Source organism: Rhinopithecus roxellana, chromosome 8 (genome assembly GCF_007565055.1).
Source record: "Rhinopithecus roxellana isolate Shanxi Qingling chromosome 8, ASM756505v1, whole genome shotgun sequence".
NCBI lineage: Eukaryota > Metazoa > Chordata > Mammalia > Primates > Cercopithecidae > Rhinopithecus > Rhinopithecus roxellana.
Window position 1 is genome coordinate 3724805 of NC_044556.1, and position 15584 is coordinate 3740388.

Genomic DNA, 15584 nt, shown 5'->3' on the forward strand with positions numbered 1-15584 from the left:
GTTCAGGTCCCCGGGGCCACCAGGCAGGAAGGACCTTTCTCTCCAGGAAAGACACAAGGTCCTCCACCCACAGCTGCTGTCCCCCAGCCCCCGCCACACAACCCCTACTTGTCCTGGTCCTTCAAGCGGCCGAGCTGCAGGCAGGCGTGAAGGCCCAGGGTAATCTCAGTGAGCATGTCTGCCAGCTTCTTCTGAATCAGCTGGTTCCTGGCCAGCGGGACACCAAACTGTATCCTACAGGGGCAAATAGCAGGGTAAGGGCGAGGGGAGGCCCACTCTCCCACCCCGTCCCTGTCCTGGGGCCCCCTGCTCCAGGAAGCCTCCCAGGCTGCCTCAGTGCCCTGGAGCCCACAGCTGCTCAGAAGGATGTCACTGATCATTCCAGAGCAAGGAACTCAGGCCTGGTGGGTGGGGGCTGGGGAGTCACACATGGGGTAGAGAATGAAACCCAAGCTGCCCCACAACCCCAGGGGATCTCACTGCAGCCCCCACACACCTGTCCAGGGCATACTGCCGTGCTGTGTGCAAGCAGAACTCCGAAGCTCCAAGCACACCCCACGCGATGCCGTATCGGGCGTTGTTCAGGCAGCCAAAGGGACCCTGTAGGGTTAAGATGGCACCTCAGCCACACCCAAGAGACGGCAAGAGTGCCTATGCAGAACCAACTCTGAAGCAGGGAAAGCCTCCTCCCCAGCTACCCCAAGCAGGGGGTTCACATCTCAGACGGCCCTGGCACCGAAGCTCGGTGCCTGCTCACTTGGTTTGCACACAGTCCCACCCAGCCTGGAATCTAGGTTCCATGTTCAGAGCTAGGAGGCTGATGGATGCCAGAAGATGCACTGTGAGTCAAATGACTGAGCTGGTTCAGGCCCGTGTGTCCCGGGCAGAGCCGTGATGAGCAAGACGGTCACCAAATGGGGGCAGTTTTCAGCACATCAGTGAGTCCGGCTGAGTAAGAATCACCACTGTGTGGGTTCCACAGGAACAGGGAGCTGTGTCCCCAGCATGGAGCCTGCCTGACAAAGCCACACCTGCAGGTGACCCAACACCCATTCCCAAAGTGGCTGCCACTCACCCCCAGGCTGGATGCACCAGGGAGCACGTTCTCCTCTGGCACCTCCACACCATCCATGATGATCATGCCTGTGGCTGAGGCCCGCAGCGAGAACTTGCCCTGGATCCTGGGGGCCGAGAGACCTCGAATCCCCTTCTCCAGCAGGAAGCCCCGAATGCAGCCATCTTCACACCGAGCCCACACTACAAACAGGTCGGCCATAGGCGAGTTGGTGATCCTGGGGATGGAACAGTTGGTGAAGTGTCTGACCAGCGTCCCTTTGCCCCTGTTCACCACCTGCCCACTGCCTAGACCCCTTACCAGGTCTTGGTCCCGTTGAGGGTGTAGCTCTTGTTGGATGAGTTGTAGCGGGCTCTGGTCTCCATGCTGCTGGGATCACTTCCGCTGTTGGGCTCTGTGAGCCCGAAGCAGCCCAGGAGCTCCCCCTTGGCTGCAGGCACAAGACAAGGTCACATGGCTGCCTGGTCCCCAATACACCCCCTCACTCAAAAATTATCCTTGTGGCAGGACACAATGGCTCACATCTATAATCCCAGCACTTTGGGAGGCCGAGGCGGGTGGATCAATTGAGGTCAGGAGTTCGAGACCAGCCTGGCTACCATGGGGAAACCCCATCTCTACTAAAAGTACAAAAAAAAAAAAAAAAAAAAGCCAGATGTGGTGGCGTGTGCCTGTAATCCCAGCATTCAGGAGACTGAGGCAGGAGAATCACTTGAACCTGGGCAGGAGAGGTTGCAGTGAGCCAAGATCATGCCACTGCACTACAGCCTGGGCAACAGAGCAAGACTCTATCTCAAAGAGGAAAAAAAATCCCAGCCTGACCAACATGGTGATACCCCATCTCTACTAAAAATACAAAAAATTAAACCAGGCGAGGTGGCTCACACACGTAATCTCAGCACTTTGGGAGGCCGAGGCGGGTGGATCACTTGAGGTCAGGAGTTTGAGACCAGCCTGGCCAACACGGTGAAACCCCATCTCTACTAAAAATATAAAAATTAGCCAGGCATGAGTAGCAAGCACCTGTCTCAGCTACTCAGGAGGCTAAGGCATGCGAATTGCTTGAACTGGGGAGACAGAGGGGGCAGTGAGCAAAGATGGTACTACTGCACTCCAGCCTGGGGGACAGAGCAAGACTCCGTCTCAAAAAAGAAAAAAAATTACCCTCGCCTCTGAGTCAGGCCTCATAACTAAGTTAGATCTGGCCCTGCTTTCAGGAGACAGGTTACCCCAAAGTCAATATCACAATGTCAAGATGAAGAGGGGAACCCAGGGAGTCAGGAAGGAGTTGGCCAAACTGGAAGGGCGTGAGGAGTTAAGCAGAAGGAGGCTGTGGGGAACAGCAGTGCCAGGAGAGGGAACAGATGTGTAAAGGACTGGCGGTACTTCTGGAGAATTTCCAGTAGCTAAGTCTGGCTGAGAGGAGCACGTGAGTGGCCAGAGAAGAGGTGGGAAGGTCAGCAGAGGCCTGGTCACACAGGGCCTTGTGGGTTTTTTTTGTTGTTGTTTTTGCGAATCTGATCTTATTTATTACTCAAAAAATCTTATTTCTGACTGGATTCAGACTTAGAAGTAGAAGCTTGCAGAGAGGACAGTCTGCGTCTCTTTGCGATTTGTCCCTGGTGCTTCTCCTTAGCCTCCTTCTTGGCCAAAAGTTTAGCATATTCTGCAGCCTCTTCTTTATTTTTCTTAGTACGCTGCTTCTTCCGAGCAATACGCTGCTGTTTGTGCTGCAGGACATGTAGAGTAACGAGACGCTGAATCTTGGGTGCTTTGGTCCTAGGTTTCTTATCTTCTTTGTTTAAAGGCTTTCTTACAACATACTGGCAGACATCATCTTCTTTAGAGAGATTGAAAAGTTTACGGATTCTGCTAGCTCTACTGGGCCCCAGGCAATGAGGCACTGTAGTATGAGTCCAGGAATATCTTTCTCTCCTTTTTGTTTTTAAAATAACCAAGTTGAGAACGCTCAGATTGGCATCCACAATGCAACCACGAACTGATTTTCTTTTTCTTTCTCCAGTTCCCCTTGGTCTGTAACAGGAATGCCCCTTACTCAGTAGCAGGTGGACACGGCCGTGGGTCAAGGTACCCTGCTTCATGCAGAAACCTTGTTTTGTTGTTCCCACCACTGATTCGGACCACATAACCCTTCCATTCTTCACCCAGAGCGTCAGCAGCAACTTCTGTGGCCATACGCTTCTCATAAAAAGTACAAAGTTTGCGTTCATCGTCCACTTCAATGAGTTTCTGACAGCCAGTGGCTGGGACAATGTTCAGCTTCATCATGAAGCAGCTGAACGCCTCCGAGGCGCCATGGGAAAGAGGGTCAACGTCCGCTTAGCTCAGGCCACGTAGGCACTTTCCTTTTTTTGTTTTTTAATAGACATGGGGTCTCCTTACATTGCCCAGGCTGGTCTCAAACTCTTGGGCTCAAGGGATTTTCTCACTTCACCCTCCCAAAGTGCTGGGATTATGGTGTGAGCCACTGCACATGGCCAGCAGGGACCTGGTGGACTTTACACTTTGGGCTGGGCTGGGGAACACAGAAAGCACAGGGAGATGATGGTGGTCACAGAGGGGGACAATCAGGCTGGCCAGGGATCAGATCTCCAGGTGAAGCCCAGGGTCTGGCAGGGGGGTCCAGGTGGCCACTTATGCTATCTTTGAGATACGGACAGAATAGATTCAGGGGACAGCCCCACCCTTGAGTTCCAGACCTCAGGGACTATCTTCCTTCCACCAGGCCCCATGGGGAGCCACTCACCCAGCCGGGGCAGGTACTTCTGCCGCTGTTCCTCGCTGCCATAGGCATAGATGGGGTGCATGACGAGGGAAGACTGGACACTCATCACTGACCTGTAGCCACTGTCCACCCGCTCCAGCTCTCGGGCCAGGAGCCCATAGGCCACAGACGAAACCCCAGCACAGCCATATCCTGGTGGTAGTAGGAGGGGAAAGCAGGACAATAGAGAACATGGCCCTGCCCAGCTAGGACCCAAGAGACAGGGCGGGATAGGGACACACAAGGAGGCAGGCACCAAGCTGGCCCTAGCTGAGGTTTATTCATTTCATCTCCATAGCCACCTTCAGAGGGTAGGACAACAGCCCCACTTTACAGACTGGGAAACTGTGGCTTAGGGAAAGAAGGAGGCTTTCAGTAAGGCAGGAGGATCGCTTGAGACCAGCCTGGGCAACATAGTGACACCCTGTCTCTAAAAAAAGAAACAAAGGGGCCGGGCACGGCGGTTCATGCTTGTAATCTCAGCACTTTGGGAGGTCGAGGCGGGTGGATCACCTGAGGTCAGGAGCTCAAGACCAGCCTGGCCAACATGGTGAAATCCCATTTCTATTAAAAATTAAAAAATTAGCTGGGCGTGGGGGTATGCCCCTGTAATCCCAGCTACTTAGGAGGCTGAGGTGGCAGAAGTGCTTGAACCTGGGAGGAGGAAACTGTAGTGAGCCAAGATCATACCACTGTAATCCAGTAATCCAGCCTGGGTGACAGAGCGAGACTCCATTTCAAAAAAAAAAAGAAAAAGAGAAGGGCTGGGCAACGGTGGCTCACACCTGTAATCCCAGCACTTTGGGAGGCCGAGGCAGGTGGATCACCTGAGGTCAGGAGTTCAAGACTAGCCTGGCCAACATGGTGAAACTCCGTCTCTACTAAAAATACAAAAATTGGCCGGATGCGGTGGCTCAAGCCTGTAATCCCAGCACTTTGGGAGGCCGAGACGGGTGGATCACAAGGTCAGGAGATCGAGACCATCCTGGCTAACACGGTGAAACCCCGTCTCTACAAAAAAATACAAAAAACTAGCCGGGCGAGGTGGCAGGTGCCTGTAGTCCCAGCTACTCTGGAGGCTGAGGCAAGAGAATGGCGTAAACCTGGGAGGCGGAGCTTCCAGTGAGCTGAGATCTGGCCACTGCACTCCAGCCTGGGCGACAGAGCAAGACTCCGTCTCAAAAAAAAAACAAAAAACAAAAATTAGCCAGGCGTGGCAGATGCCTGTAATCCCAGCTACTCGGGAGCCTGAGGCAAGAGAATCACTTAAACTCAGGAGGCGGAGGTTGCAGTGAGGCAAAATCTCACCACTGCACTCCAGTCTGGGCAACAAGAGCAAAACTCTGTCTCAAAAAAAAAAAAGCTGAATGCGGTGGCTCATGTCTATAATCCCAGCACTTTAGGAGGCTGAGGTGAGTAGATCACCTGAGGTCAGGAGTTTGAGACCAGCCTGGCCAACATGGTGAAACTCTGTCTCTACTAAAAATACAAAAATTAGCCAGGCATGGTGCCACGTGCCTGTAATCCCAGCTACTAGAAGGGCCGAGGCAGGAGAATCGCTTGAGCCTGGGAGGCGGAGTTTGCAGTGAGCCAAGATAGTGCCACTGCACTCCAGCCTCGGCAACAGAGGGAGACTCCAGGGGAAAAAAAAAAAAAAGGAAAGAAAAGGAAAGGAAAAGAAAGAGAAAGAAGGGAGGGAGGGAGAGAGGAGAGAGGGAAGGAGGGCGGGAGGGAGGGAAGGAGGAAGAGGCTTTCAGAATACAGAGGGGTCTGCAGTGTGTGGACAGACACTTGTTCCTACCTTTGATGGTGGGGCCCAGCACACCCAACTCCCCCATCTCCGAAATGATCTCCCGATGAAAAACTGCAAAGGGACAAGTGCCCAAATTCAGGCCCAGCCCTAGGCCACAGGAAGCCCCAGCCCCAAGGACAAGGGGGCCTTGAGGCGGGGTGGCTGTGGCTCCAGGGGGAGGAGCAGCCTCAGGGCACCCACCAGCCCGCCCACCTTCGTTGCGATTGGCCAACAGGATGCGAGGCATGAGTCTCTCCTGGCAGTAGGTGCGCAAGGTGTCCCTGATGAGGATCTCATCTGTGGTCAGCTGTTCCTCCAGCACCAGCGGGTCCTGCCAGTCAAACTTGGGACGCGAGGCTGGGAAGGGGAGCAGGAATTCGCCTCGGTCCAGTCCGCCTGATCACTGTGCCCTCCCTTCTCGGACCCTCATCAGCCCTACCGCTCCACACCCATGTTGCCTCCCGGCTACTGCGAGCTGCAAACGAGACTGACCAGGTGAGCTTTCTCCGGCCCCGCAGGCACAGCGCACTCACTGCCTTAGTGCCTCTGACCCTGGCCACGACGCTGCCACCCCTCGGGCACCCCTCGCATTAGGGGACAGAGTCCACCTGGGGCAGACAGACAGCTGAACAGGGGCAGCAGACACACGGCGCGACCAGAGGTCCTTACACTTGGCCAGTTGGCTCTGTGTCCTCCCTCCTTTCTCTGCAAGCACAGAACGGGAAAGTCACCCCCGGAAAGTCCCTAAGCCCCCAGTTCCTCCCTCCTTCCCTCCACACTCCTGATCCCGCACTGACCGGTCTTAGCCGCCGACGAGACCCACGTGCGAAAGACGCGCAGGCCAGGAACGCGGCTCAGCAGCTGCACGGAGACACCTCTCAGGGCCATGCTCTCTCAGAGCGAGCGGAGCAACGACAGCGACCTGCAGCAACGGGGGTGTCAGAGTGGAGCTTCTCTCACCCACGGCTGGGGGCCACCGTACCTTCCTTACCTGGTACCTCCCAGCTCACTGCCGAGGCTGACGCAGGCCTTTGACCTCAGCAAGAAGTGGGAGGAACGGAGGCCGAGTGGGAGGAACGGAGGCCGAGTGAGGCTTTTCATTGGTTCCTCGTAGAATCGCCGAGTGAGGCTTTTCATTGGTTCCTCGTAGAATCCAGCCCCCTCCGCGCTCTGCCTTTTAAAAGGACTAAGGTAGCCTTGCCTGTGGAAATAGGAGGGCCCAGACAGAGATAGGTTAGCCCCTTTAAGAAGCGGACGGGGTAGGGGCGGAAGACGAGTGCGGGAAATCGATTGGCCAGCTGGGTTTCTCCTCTTTTTTTTTTTTTTTTTTTTTTTTTTTTTTTGAGACGGAGTCTCCCTCTGTCACCCAGGCTGGAGTGCAGTGGCCGGATCTCAGCTCACTGCAAGCTCCGTCTCCCGGGTTCACGCCATTCTCCTGCCTCAGCCTCCCGAGTAGCTGGGACTACATGCGCCCGCCACCTCGCCCGGCTAGTTTTTGGTATTTTTTAGTAGAGACGGGGTTTCACCGTGTTAGCCAGGATGGTCTCGATCTCCTGACCTCGTGATCCGCCCGTCTCGGCCTCCCAAAGTGCTGGGATTACAGGCTTGAGCCACCGCGCCCGGCCGGGTTTCTCCTCTTATTGGCGGTAGAAAAGTGCTCGGCCCACTCCTGGTTGGTCAGTTGCAGGGGGTGTGTGCGGAGGGAGCCAAGAATTAAACAAAGAAATTCTGGCGCGAGCACTAGGCGTCCTCCCGAACCCAGGAGGCCAGACTCCAGTTCTCTGGGGGCTGGTTGTGGGGAAGATGAGCTCCGAGTGGGCGATCTTAGCAAACCTGTCTGCCAGTCTGTCCCAAGAAGTACATATAGGCCGGGCACAGTGGCTCACGCCTGTAATCCCAGCACTTTGGGAGGCCGAGGCGGGCGGATCACGAGGTCAGGAGATCAAAACCATCCTGGCTAACAGTGAAATCCCGTCTCTACTAAAAAAAAAAAAAAGACAAAAAAATTAGCCGAGCGTCGTGGCGGGCGCCTGTAGTCCCAGCTACTCGGGAGGCTGAGGCAGGAGAATGCCGTGAACCCAGGAGGCGGAGCTTGCAGTGAGCCGAGATCGCGCCACTGCACTCCAGCCTGGGCAACAGAGCGAGACTCCGTCTCAAAAAAAAAAAAAAAAAAAAAAAAAAGAAGCACACGTAGATACTTGTGACTGTGTGTGTGTGTGTGTGTGAACTTGTGTGATTCTGTGAGTCTATGTGGGCTGTTTTGTTTCGTTTTTATTTTTTCTTTTTAGACAAGGTCTCATTCTGTCGCCCAGGCTGGAGTGCAGTGGCGCGATCATAGCTCACTGCAGCTTCCACCTCCTGGGCTTGAGTGATTCTCCCACCTCAGCCTCCAAGTAGCTGGGACCACTGAAGCATGGCTTCACGCCTGGCTAATTTTTTTTTTTTTTTTTTTTTTGAGATGGAGTCTCACTCTGTTGCCCAGGCTGGAGTGCAGTGATGCCATCTCTTCTCACTGCAACCTCCATAGGCAGAACAGCTCCAAGGGCTGCTCGTTGCCCATTTTTATGGTTATTTCTTTTTTTGTTTAATTAAATTTATTTATATATGCATTTTGAGACAGAGTCTCGCTCTGTCGCCAAGGCTGGAGTGCAGTGGCGCAGTCTTGGCTCACTGCAACCTCTGTCTACTAGGTTCAAGCAATTCTCCTGCCTCAGCCTCCCGAGTAGCTGGTATTACAGGTTTGTGAGCCACCATGCCTGGCCTTTTTTCTTATTTTTAGTAGAGACGGGGTTTCACCATGTTGGTCAGGCTGGCCTCAAACTCCTGACCTCAAGTGATCCACCCACTTTGGCCTCCCAAAGTGCTGGGATTACAGGCATGAGCCACCGCACTCTGCCTGTTTTGTCTTTTGTGTAGTGTGTTTGTGGTGCACCCACTCTGATTGTGTATCCGTTGAGAAATGTGTATGTCTCTCTGGACCTATGATGCCATGTCCTTGTGGTTGTCTGTGTTTAACTGGGTGCATCCCCTATGGTTGGGCACTGGTAGCTATGCAACTGTGTGACTAAATAATTACTTTACATATTGCAAAAGTGATGGGTGGTGTGACTATATAAAGTGTAGGTTTTGGCTGGGTGAGGTGGCTCAAGCCTGTAATCCCAGCAGTTTGGGAGGCCAAGGCGGGTGGATCACCTGAGGTCTGGAGTTCGACACCAGCCTGGCCAACATAGGGAAACCCCATCTCTATTAAAAATACAAAAATTAGCCAGACCACCAGGCGCGGTGGCTCACGCCTGTAATCCCAGCACTTTGGGAGGCTGAGCCAGGTGGATCACAAGGTCAGGAGATCGAGACCATCCTGGCTAACACGGTGAAACCCCATCTCTACTAAAAATACAAAAAATTAGCCGGGCGTGGTGGTGCGTGCTTGTAGTCCCAGCTACTCAGGAGGCTGAGGCAGGAGAATGGTGTGAACCCAGGAGGTGGAGTTTGCAGTGAGCTGAGATCGTGCCACTGCACTCTAGCCTAGGCGATAGAGCAAGACTCCATCTCAAAAAAAAAAAAAAATTAGTCAGATGTGGTGGTAGATGCCTGTAATACCAGCAACTCGGGAGGCTGAGGCAGGAGAATCGCTTGAACCCAGGAGGCAGAGGTTGCAGTGAGCCGAGATCATGCCATTGCACTCCAGCCTGGGCAACAAGAGTGAAACTCTGTCTCAAGAAAAAAAAAAAAAAAAAAATAGCCTTGCGTGGTAGCAGGCACCTGTAATGCCAGCTACTCGGGAGCCTGAGGCAGAGGAATCACTTGAGCCCAGTAGGTGGAGGTTGCAGTGAGCCAAAATCAAGCCACTGCACTCCAGCATGGGTGAGAGAGAGAGAGAGACACAGTCTAAAAAAGAAAAAGTTCTGTGACAATGTATCTGACTCCCCATGTGTGTCTGCTCAATTATAGCTAAATTGTGTCAGTAGGATTGTGTAACTGTGTGCCTGCCTGTGGGTTATGATTTCTGTGTTTTAGGGATTGTTTGGCTATGACATTGTGTAACCAATATAACATAGGGTTGTGTTTTAGTGCCTGGGAATTGTGTGTCTGTGCATAGTCCATATACACAGACACACAATTATATGTGCAGAAATTATATGATCTGATCAGTGTGACTGAGGGACCAGGCACTCATGTCATTATGCAATTGCATGGTCCTGTGAGTAACTGTTTTTGTTTTTGTTTTTAGAGATGGGATCTCGCTATGTTGCCCAAGCTGGTCTGGAACTCCTGGGCTCAAGCATTCCTCCTACCTTGGCCTCCCAAATTGCTGGGACTTCAGGCATAAGGCACTGCTCCCAGTCTGTTCTGTGTTTGTCTTTGAGAGAGAGAGTCTCGCTCTGTAGCCCAGGCTGGAGTGCAGTGGTGTGATCTTGGCTCACTGCAACCTCCACCTCCCAGGCTTAAGTGATTCTTGTGCCTCAGCCTCCCGGGTACCTAGCATTAGAGGCGTATGCCACCATCTCTGGCCTATTTTTGTATTTTTAGTAGAGACAGGGTTTCACTGTGTTGGCCAGGCTGATCTTGAACTCCTGGCCTCAGGTGATCTGCCAGCCTCGCCCTCCCAAAGTGCTGGGATTACTGGTGTGAGTCATTGTGCCTGGCCCCCTGCCTCCCAGTTTCAAGCAATTCTCCAGCCTCAGTCTCCCAAGTAGCCAGGATTACAAGCACATGCCACCATGCCTGGCTAATTTTTGTACTTTTGGCAGAGACAGGGCTTCAACATGTTGGCCAGTCTGTTCTCAAATCTCCCCACCTCCGCTTCCCAAAGTGCTGGGATTACAGGCATGAGCCACTGCGCCTGGTCTTGTTTTTGTTTGTGTCACCCAGGTTCATCTGCCAGGAATAAAGATGGCCACCCAACTTTTCTCTCTTTTTTTTTTTTTTTCAGTGACGGAGTCTTGCTCTCTGTCCCCCAGGCTGGACTGCAGTGGTGTGGTCATATTGCAGTGGTGTGGTCATATTGCAGTGGTGTGGTCATATTGCAGTGGTGTGATTATAGCTCAAGGCAGCCCCGACCTCCTGGACTCAGGCGATCCTCCCCTCTCAGCCTCCTGAATATCTGGGACTATGGGCATGCGCCACCACTCACAACTTTTTGTTGGAAATACAGGTTCTATGTGGCCCAGGCTAGTCTTGAAATCCTGGCATCAAGTGATCCTCCTGCCTCAGTCTTCCAATGAGTGACTATGAATTATGTGTCTGTAATATGTATCCATGTCCCCTTCCCAGGCTCCCAGGGCACCAGAGTTGAAGTCCCTGTTGTAGCAACTCAGATCCTCTCCTCATTTTGGGCAGAATCAAGGAGCAGCCAGGCCCAGAGCCAGGGTACTGGTCTCCTGCAGGTCAGATACTGCCTATGGCTTGGTCCTATCCCACCCAGGAGGAGACAGGGCCACTTTTCCCTTGGCTGCCCCCGTCACACTAAAGCAGCTGGCACTGAACCAGCCTCCATGCAGTCCCATGCAGTGCCACCCGAGGGTCCCCAGTAGACAATGGTGGGCCAGTTGGCAGGGGCATCCTCCTGCTATAGGGCTCAGACCCTGGGAGGTCCCAACCCAGGCAAATTGAAAGCCAGGCTAATTTGAAGACCCAACCCCCAGCCCTTCCCTTCACCGGAGGACAGAGCTCTAGCTGGCCTGGGCCCCCACCTGATAGCAGCCTCCAACGTCTGGGGTGTCTGATAATGCTTGGCGGGGAGTTTGTGCCAAGTCCCGCCATCGGCACGGTTTGTGCTGTTTACTGGGGAGGGGGAGGGCTGTAGGGCCTCAATCAGGGGGACAGGGGGTCCCATAGCTTCTTCCCAGAATACCCTTTCTGACTTTTCCAGGAGAGTAAACTGAGGGCAGACCCCCAAGTCTCTCCTTCTTTGGAGACCCAATGTCTCTTTTTACCCAGCACCTGGACCCTTAAACCCTGAACCCCCCAATCCCTGATATTTGACTTGGCTTTGGACACAGGGTTAGTCTTTAAGTCCCAACCCCAGACAGGCCAATGTGAAGTTTGTGCCCCAGAAACAGTGACCCCCCGCCTTGCCTTGCCTTGCCTCCCCTTATCAGAGGCTGCAGCCAATCAGCTAAGGGCAGAGAGGAGCCCTCTAACGGGCTATCACAGCCTCAGAGTTCACGAGGCAGCCAAGGAAGAGGAGGCTCGAGGCCCAGGGTGGGCATCAGCCAGCCATGGCCACAGCCAAGACCGCCTTGCCCTCCATCAGCACACTGACCGCCCTGGGCCCCTTCCCGGACACACAGGATGACTTCCTCAAGGTGGGGCCTAGAAGGTGGTGTCTAGGTGGGCTGGCTGGGATCCAGGGCCACAGTCACAGATCTTGGGGTCCAGACCTGCATCTTGTCCTGCAATCAAGAGACTTAACCAGGACTGAGGTACACTCAGTCCAGGTGAAGGGATCTCAGCTTAGTCTGACAGAGGGTGAGGAGGGTGGTCTAGGGGCGTGAGGTTCTAGGTGTGATCTATTTCTGTAATAGAAAACGAAGGTAGCCTGGACAACATGGTGAAACCCCATCTCTACAAAAAATATCAAAAACTAGTCAGGCGTGGGGGCGTGTGCCTGTAGTCCCAGGTACTCTGTAGGCTGATGTAGGAGGATCATTAAAGCCCAAGAGATTAAGGATACAGTGAGCTGCACCACTGCACTCCAGCCTGGGCAAAAGAGTGAGACCCTATCTCAAGAAAAAAAGAAAAAAAGAGAATGAGATCTAGGCTCACAATCTTCCAGATATCAGAGGGAAATGATGAGTGTGTCTGGGGGACATCCAAAATTTCGGAATTAATCTTGTTTTGGGAGACAGGGAAGGAGAGAGACGTTCTGGGGGGGGAAACTAAGTCAAGGCTGGCACCCTCTCCCCCAACCCCCATCAGTTTTCCATCTCCAGCAGCTCTGCTACCCCTTCCCCCATCCCCAAGTGTGGTTCCAGATAGTGGAAGTCTTATCTCCGGTCTCCAGCCAGACCTGATCGGCTTCTGTCCCTGGAGCTGGGGGAGAGGGGGGAGAGGGGCGGCTAGAGGGCGGCTAGTGTTGGGGAAGTGGGACAGAGAGACAGGCAAACAAGACCCTTTTCCAAAGCCTCTGGAAGCCTCTGGCCAGCCTGTCCCCGTAAGAGTGCCCAGCCTGCGATGTCCCTGGGCAGGGCACCCCAGTGTCCACCGAACCTCAAGCTGCCTGCTCCCTCCCGCAGTGGTGGCGCTCCGAAGAGACGCAGGACATGGGCCCGGGTCCTCCTGACCCCACGGAGCCGCCCCTCCACGTGAAGTCTGAGGACCAGCCCGGGGAGGAGGAGGACGATGAGAGGGGCGCGGACACCACCTGGGACCTGGATCTCTTCCTCACCAACTTCTCGGGCCCGGAGCAGGGTGACGCGCCCCAGATCTGCGCTCTGGCGCCCAGCGAGGCCCCCGGGGTGCAATACCCGCCGCCCCCCGAGACTCTGGGCGCCTATGCGGGCGGCCCGGGGATGGTGGCTGGGCTCTTGGGTTCGGAGGATCACTCGGGTTGGGTGCGCCCTGCCCTGCGAGCCCCGGCTCCCGACACCTTCGTGGGCCCAGCCCTAGCTCCAGCCCCGGCCCCCGAGCCCAAGGCGATGGCGCTGCAACCGCTGTACCCCGGGCCCGGCGCCGGCTCTTCCGGCGGCTACTTCCAGCGGACCGGGCTTTCAGTGCCTGCGGCGTCGGGCGCCCCCTACGGGCTGCCGTCCGGGTACCCCGCGGTGTACCCGGCGCCTCAGTACCAAGGGCACTTCCAGCTCTTCCGCGGGCTCCAGGGACCCGCGCCCGGTCCCGCCACGTCCCCCTCCTTCCTGAGTTGCCTGGGACCCGGGACGGTGGGCACTGGACTCGGGGGGACTGCAGGGGATCCCGGTGTGATAGCCGAGGCCGCGCCATCCAGGCGCGGCCGACGTTCGTGGGCGCGCAAGAGGCAGGCAGCGCACACGTGCGCGCATCCGGGTTGCGGCAAGAGCTACACCAAGAGCTCCCACCTGAAGGCGCATCTGCGCACGCACACAGGTGAGGGGGCGGGACCCGGACATGAGAAAGGGCGTGGCACCCGCTGTAGCTGCGGGGAAAGAAGGGTTGCAGAGGGCGGGACTTGGACTTGGTTGGCTCTGAGAGTGTCTCCTTAAATTTTGTGCCCTAGGGGCCTCACTTTGTTCATCCTAGTCCCAGCCCAGACTGAGTAAAGGGGTGTGGCCGGATGCAGGGGACCCGGAGACATGACTGGGCTGACAATAGCGCTTATGACTTCCTCGTCCCCTAGGGGAGAAGCCATACGCCTGCACGTGGGAAGGCTGCGGCTGGAGATTCGCGCGCTCGGACGAGCTGACCCGCCACTACAGGAAACACACGGGGCAACGCCCCTTCCGCTGCCAGCTCTGCCCACGTGCTTTTTCGCGCTCGGACCACCTGGCTTTGCACATGAAGCGCCACCTTTGAGCCCTGCCCTGGCACTTGGACTGTCCTGGGGATTGGGGATGGGACAAGAAGCCTGTTTGGTGGTCTCTTCACACAGACGTGCGTGACACAATGCCGGGTGGTGTTCCCACGAATGGACCCTCTCCTGGACTCGCTGTCCCAAAGATCCACCCAAATATCAAAAACGGACCCATAGACAGCCCTGGGGGAGCCTCCCACGGAAATCCGACAAGTCTTCAGCCACAGGGAGCCACACAGAGATGTCCAAACTGTCATGCAGACCCAGTGAGACAGACCACCAAATAAACGGACTCAGTGGACACTCAGACCAGCTCCCAGATGGCCCTGGACAGCAGGAGAGGGTGTGGGGTGAGGCTTCCCAGAGACCCTGGGTCTAGAAAGGGGCTCCTGAAGGTCCCTTATTGTGGCTGATATTAATATTGTGGCTGATATTAACTGTCAATGGTTATGGGTCCTTTAAAATGCCCCTCCCAGATAAAGCTTCAGCGTTGGCCTGAATTTTTGGGTTTTGGAGGCTGGAAGATAGCAGGAGGCTGTAAACCTAGAGGTCATATTAGAGGGCCTTACACACCTCATCTCCTAAACTACAGTGACACCCCTCAACTCCAACAATCCTCCTTGGGCACTGCAGGCCTTGCTGTCCTCTCTTTTCCCACCCAGTTCAGGCTGCACCATGTTTGTCTTCTGCCTCAAACCCTGCGGACATTGACAGCAAACATCTCCCTGCATTTGAGAATCCACAGCCTGTGACTGCCCAGGGGGTTCGTCTTGTCCACTGCCCAGATAGGGCCAATTTATCCAGACAGACGGATTGCAATAGAGAAAGAGTTTAATCCACATACAGCCAGCTAAATGGGAGACGTGAGTTTTATTATTTGAATCAGCCTCCCTGAAAATTCAGACGCTAGGGTTATTCAAGAACAATTTGGTGGGCAGAAGGGCTAGGGAATGGGTGCCTTGATGCAATCATGGGACTGTGGAAAACAGTTGCTGAGTCAGCTTTTGGGTGGGGATCATAGAGTCACTAGTCTGGGTGGGGTCATCCAGTTGTCAGATATGCAAAAAGCCTAAAAAGACATCTAAAAAGGCCAGTGTAAGGTTTTGCAATAGTCATGTTATTTGCAGAAATAACTCAGAAATAACTGGGGAAGTTGCAAACCTTGTGACCTCCAGAATAATGGCTGGCCATCTTTGTTTTTGTTTTTGAGACGGAGTCTTGCTCTCGCCCAGGCTGGAGTGCAGTGGTGCCATCTCCGCTCACTGCAACCTCTGCCTCCTGGGTTCAAGTGATTCTCCTGTGTCAGTCTACTGAGTAGCTGGGATTATAGGCACATGCCACCACGCCTGGCTAATTTTTGTATTTTTAGAAGAGACAGGGTTTCGAAATATTGGCCAGGCTGGTTTTGAAATCCTGACCTCAGATAACCCACCAGCCTCAGCCT

General features: G+C 54.5%; 2 protein-coding genes and 1 pseudogene across 6 annotated transcripts in view; 1 reads left to right on the plus strand and 2 right to left on the minus strand.

Annotated features, from left to right (window-relative positions):
• GCDH (glutaryl-CoA dehydrogenase) overlaps window positions 1-6745 on the minus strand; it is a 10140-nt gene extending 3395 nt beyond the window's left edge. Inside the window, exons 1-10 of one of the 5 annotated variants that reach the window (XM_010361624.2) lie at window positions 6644-6745; window positions 6450-6574; window positions 6322-6357; window positions 5866-6009; window positions 5662-5724; window positions 3843-4013; window positions 1376-1505; window positions 1076-1292; window positions 497-600; window positions 109-234 (exon numbers count right to left, since the gene is read on the minus strand). In XM_010361624.2, the coding sequence (XP_010359926.1) occupies window positions 109-234; window positions 497-600; window positions 1076-1292; window positions 1376-1505; window positions 3843-4013; window positions 5662-5724; window positions 5866-6009; window positions 6322-6357; window positions 6450-6540 (1082 nt within the window). In that variant the 5' untranslated portion in view covers window positions 6541-6574; window positions 6644-6745. The other 4 variants (XM_010361625.2, XM_030936403.1, XM_030936404.1 and 1 more) reach the window with 4 other exon arrangements.
• On the minus strand, window positions 2149-3830 carry LOC104661081 (annotated as a pseudogene).
• A 5073-nt stretch (window positions 6746-11818) lies between the features above and the next one.
• On the plus strand, window positions 11819-14621 carry KLF1 (Kruppel like factor 1). Its single transcript, XM_010361627.2, has 3 exons — window positions 11819-11960; window positions 12891-13716; window positions 13967-14621. Exons 1-3 carry the CDS (start codon window positions 11874-11876, stop codon window positions 14140-14142), a joined length of 1089 nt encoding a protein of 362 aa, XP_010359929.2. The 5' UTR covers window positions 11819-11873; the 3' UTR covers window positions 14143-14621.
• The last annotated feature ends 963 nt before the right edge of the window (window positions 14622-15584 follow it).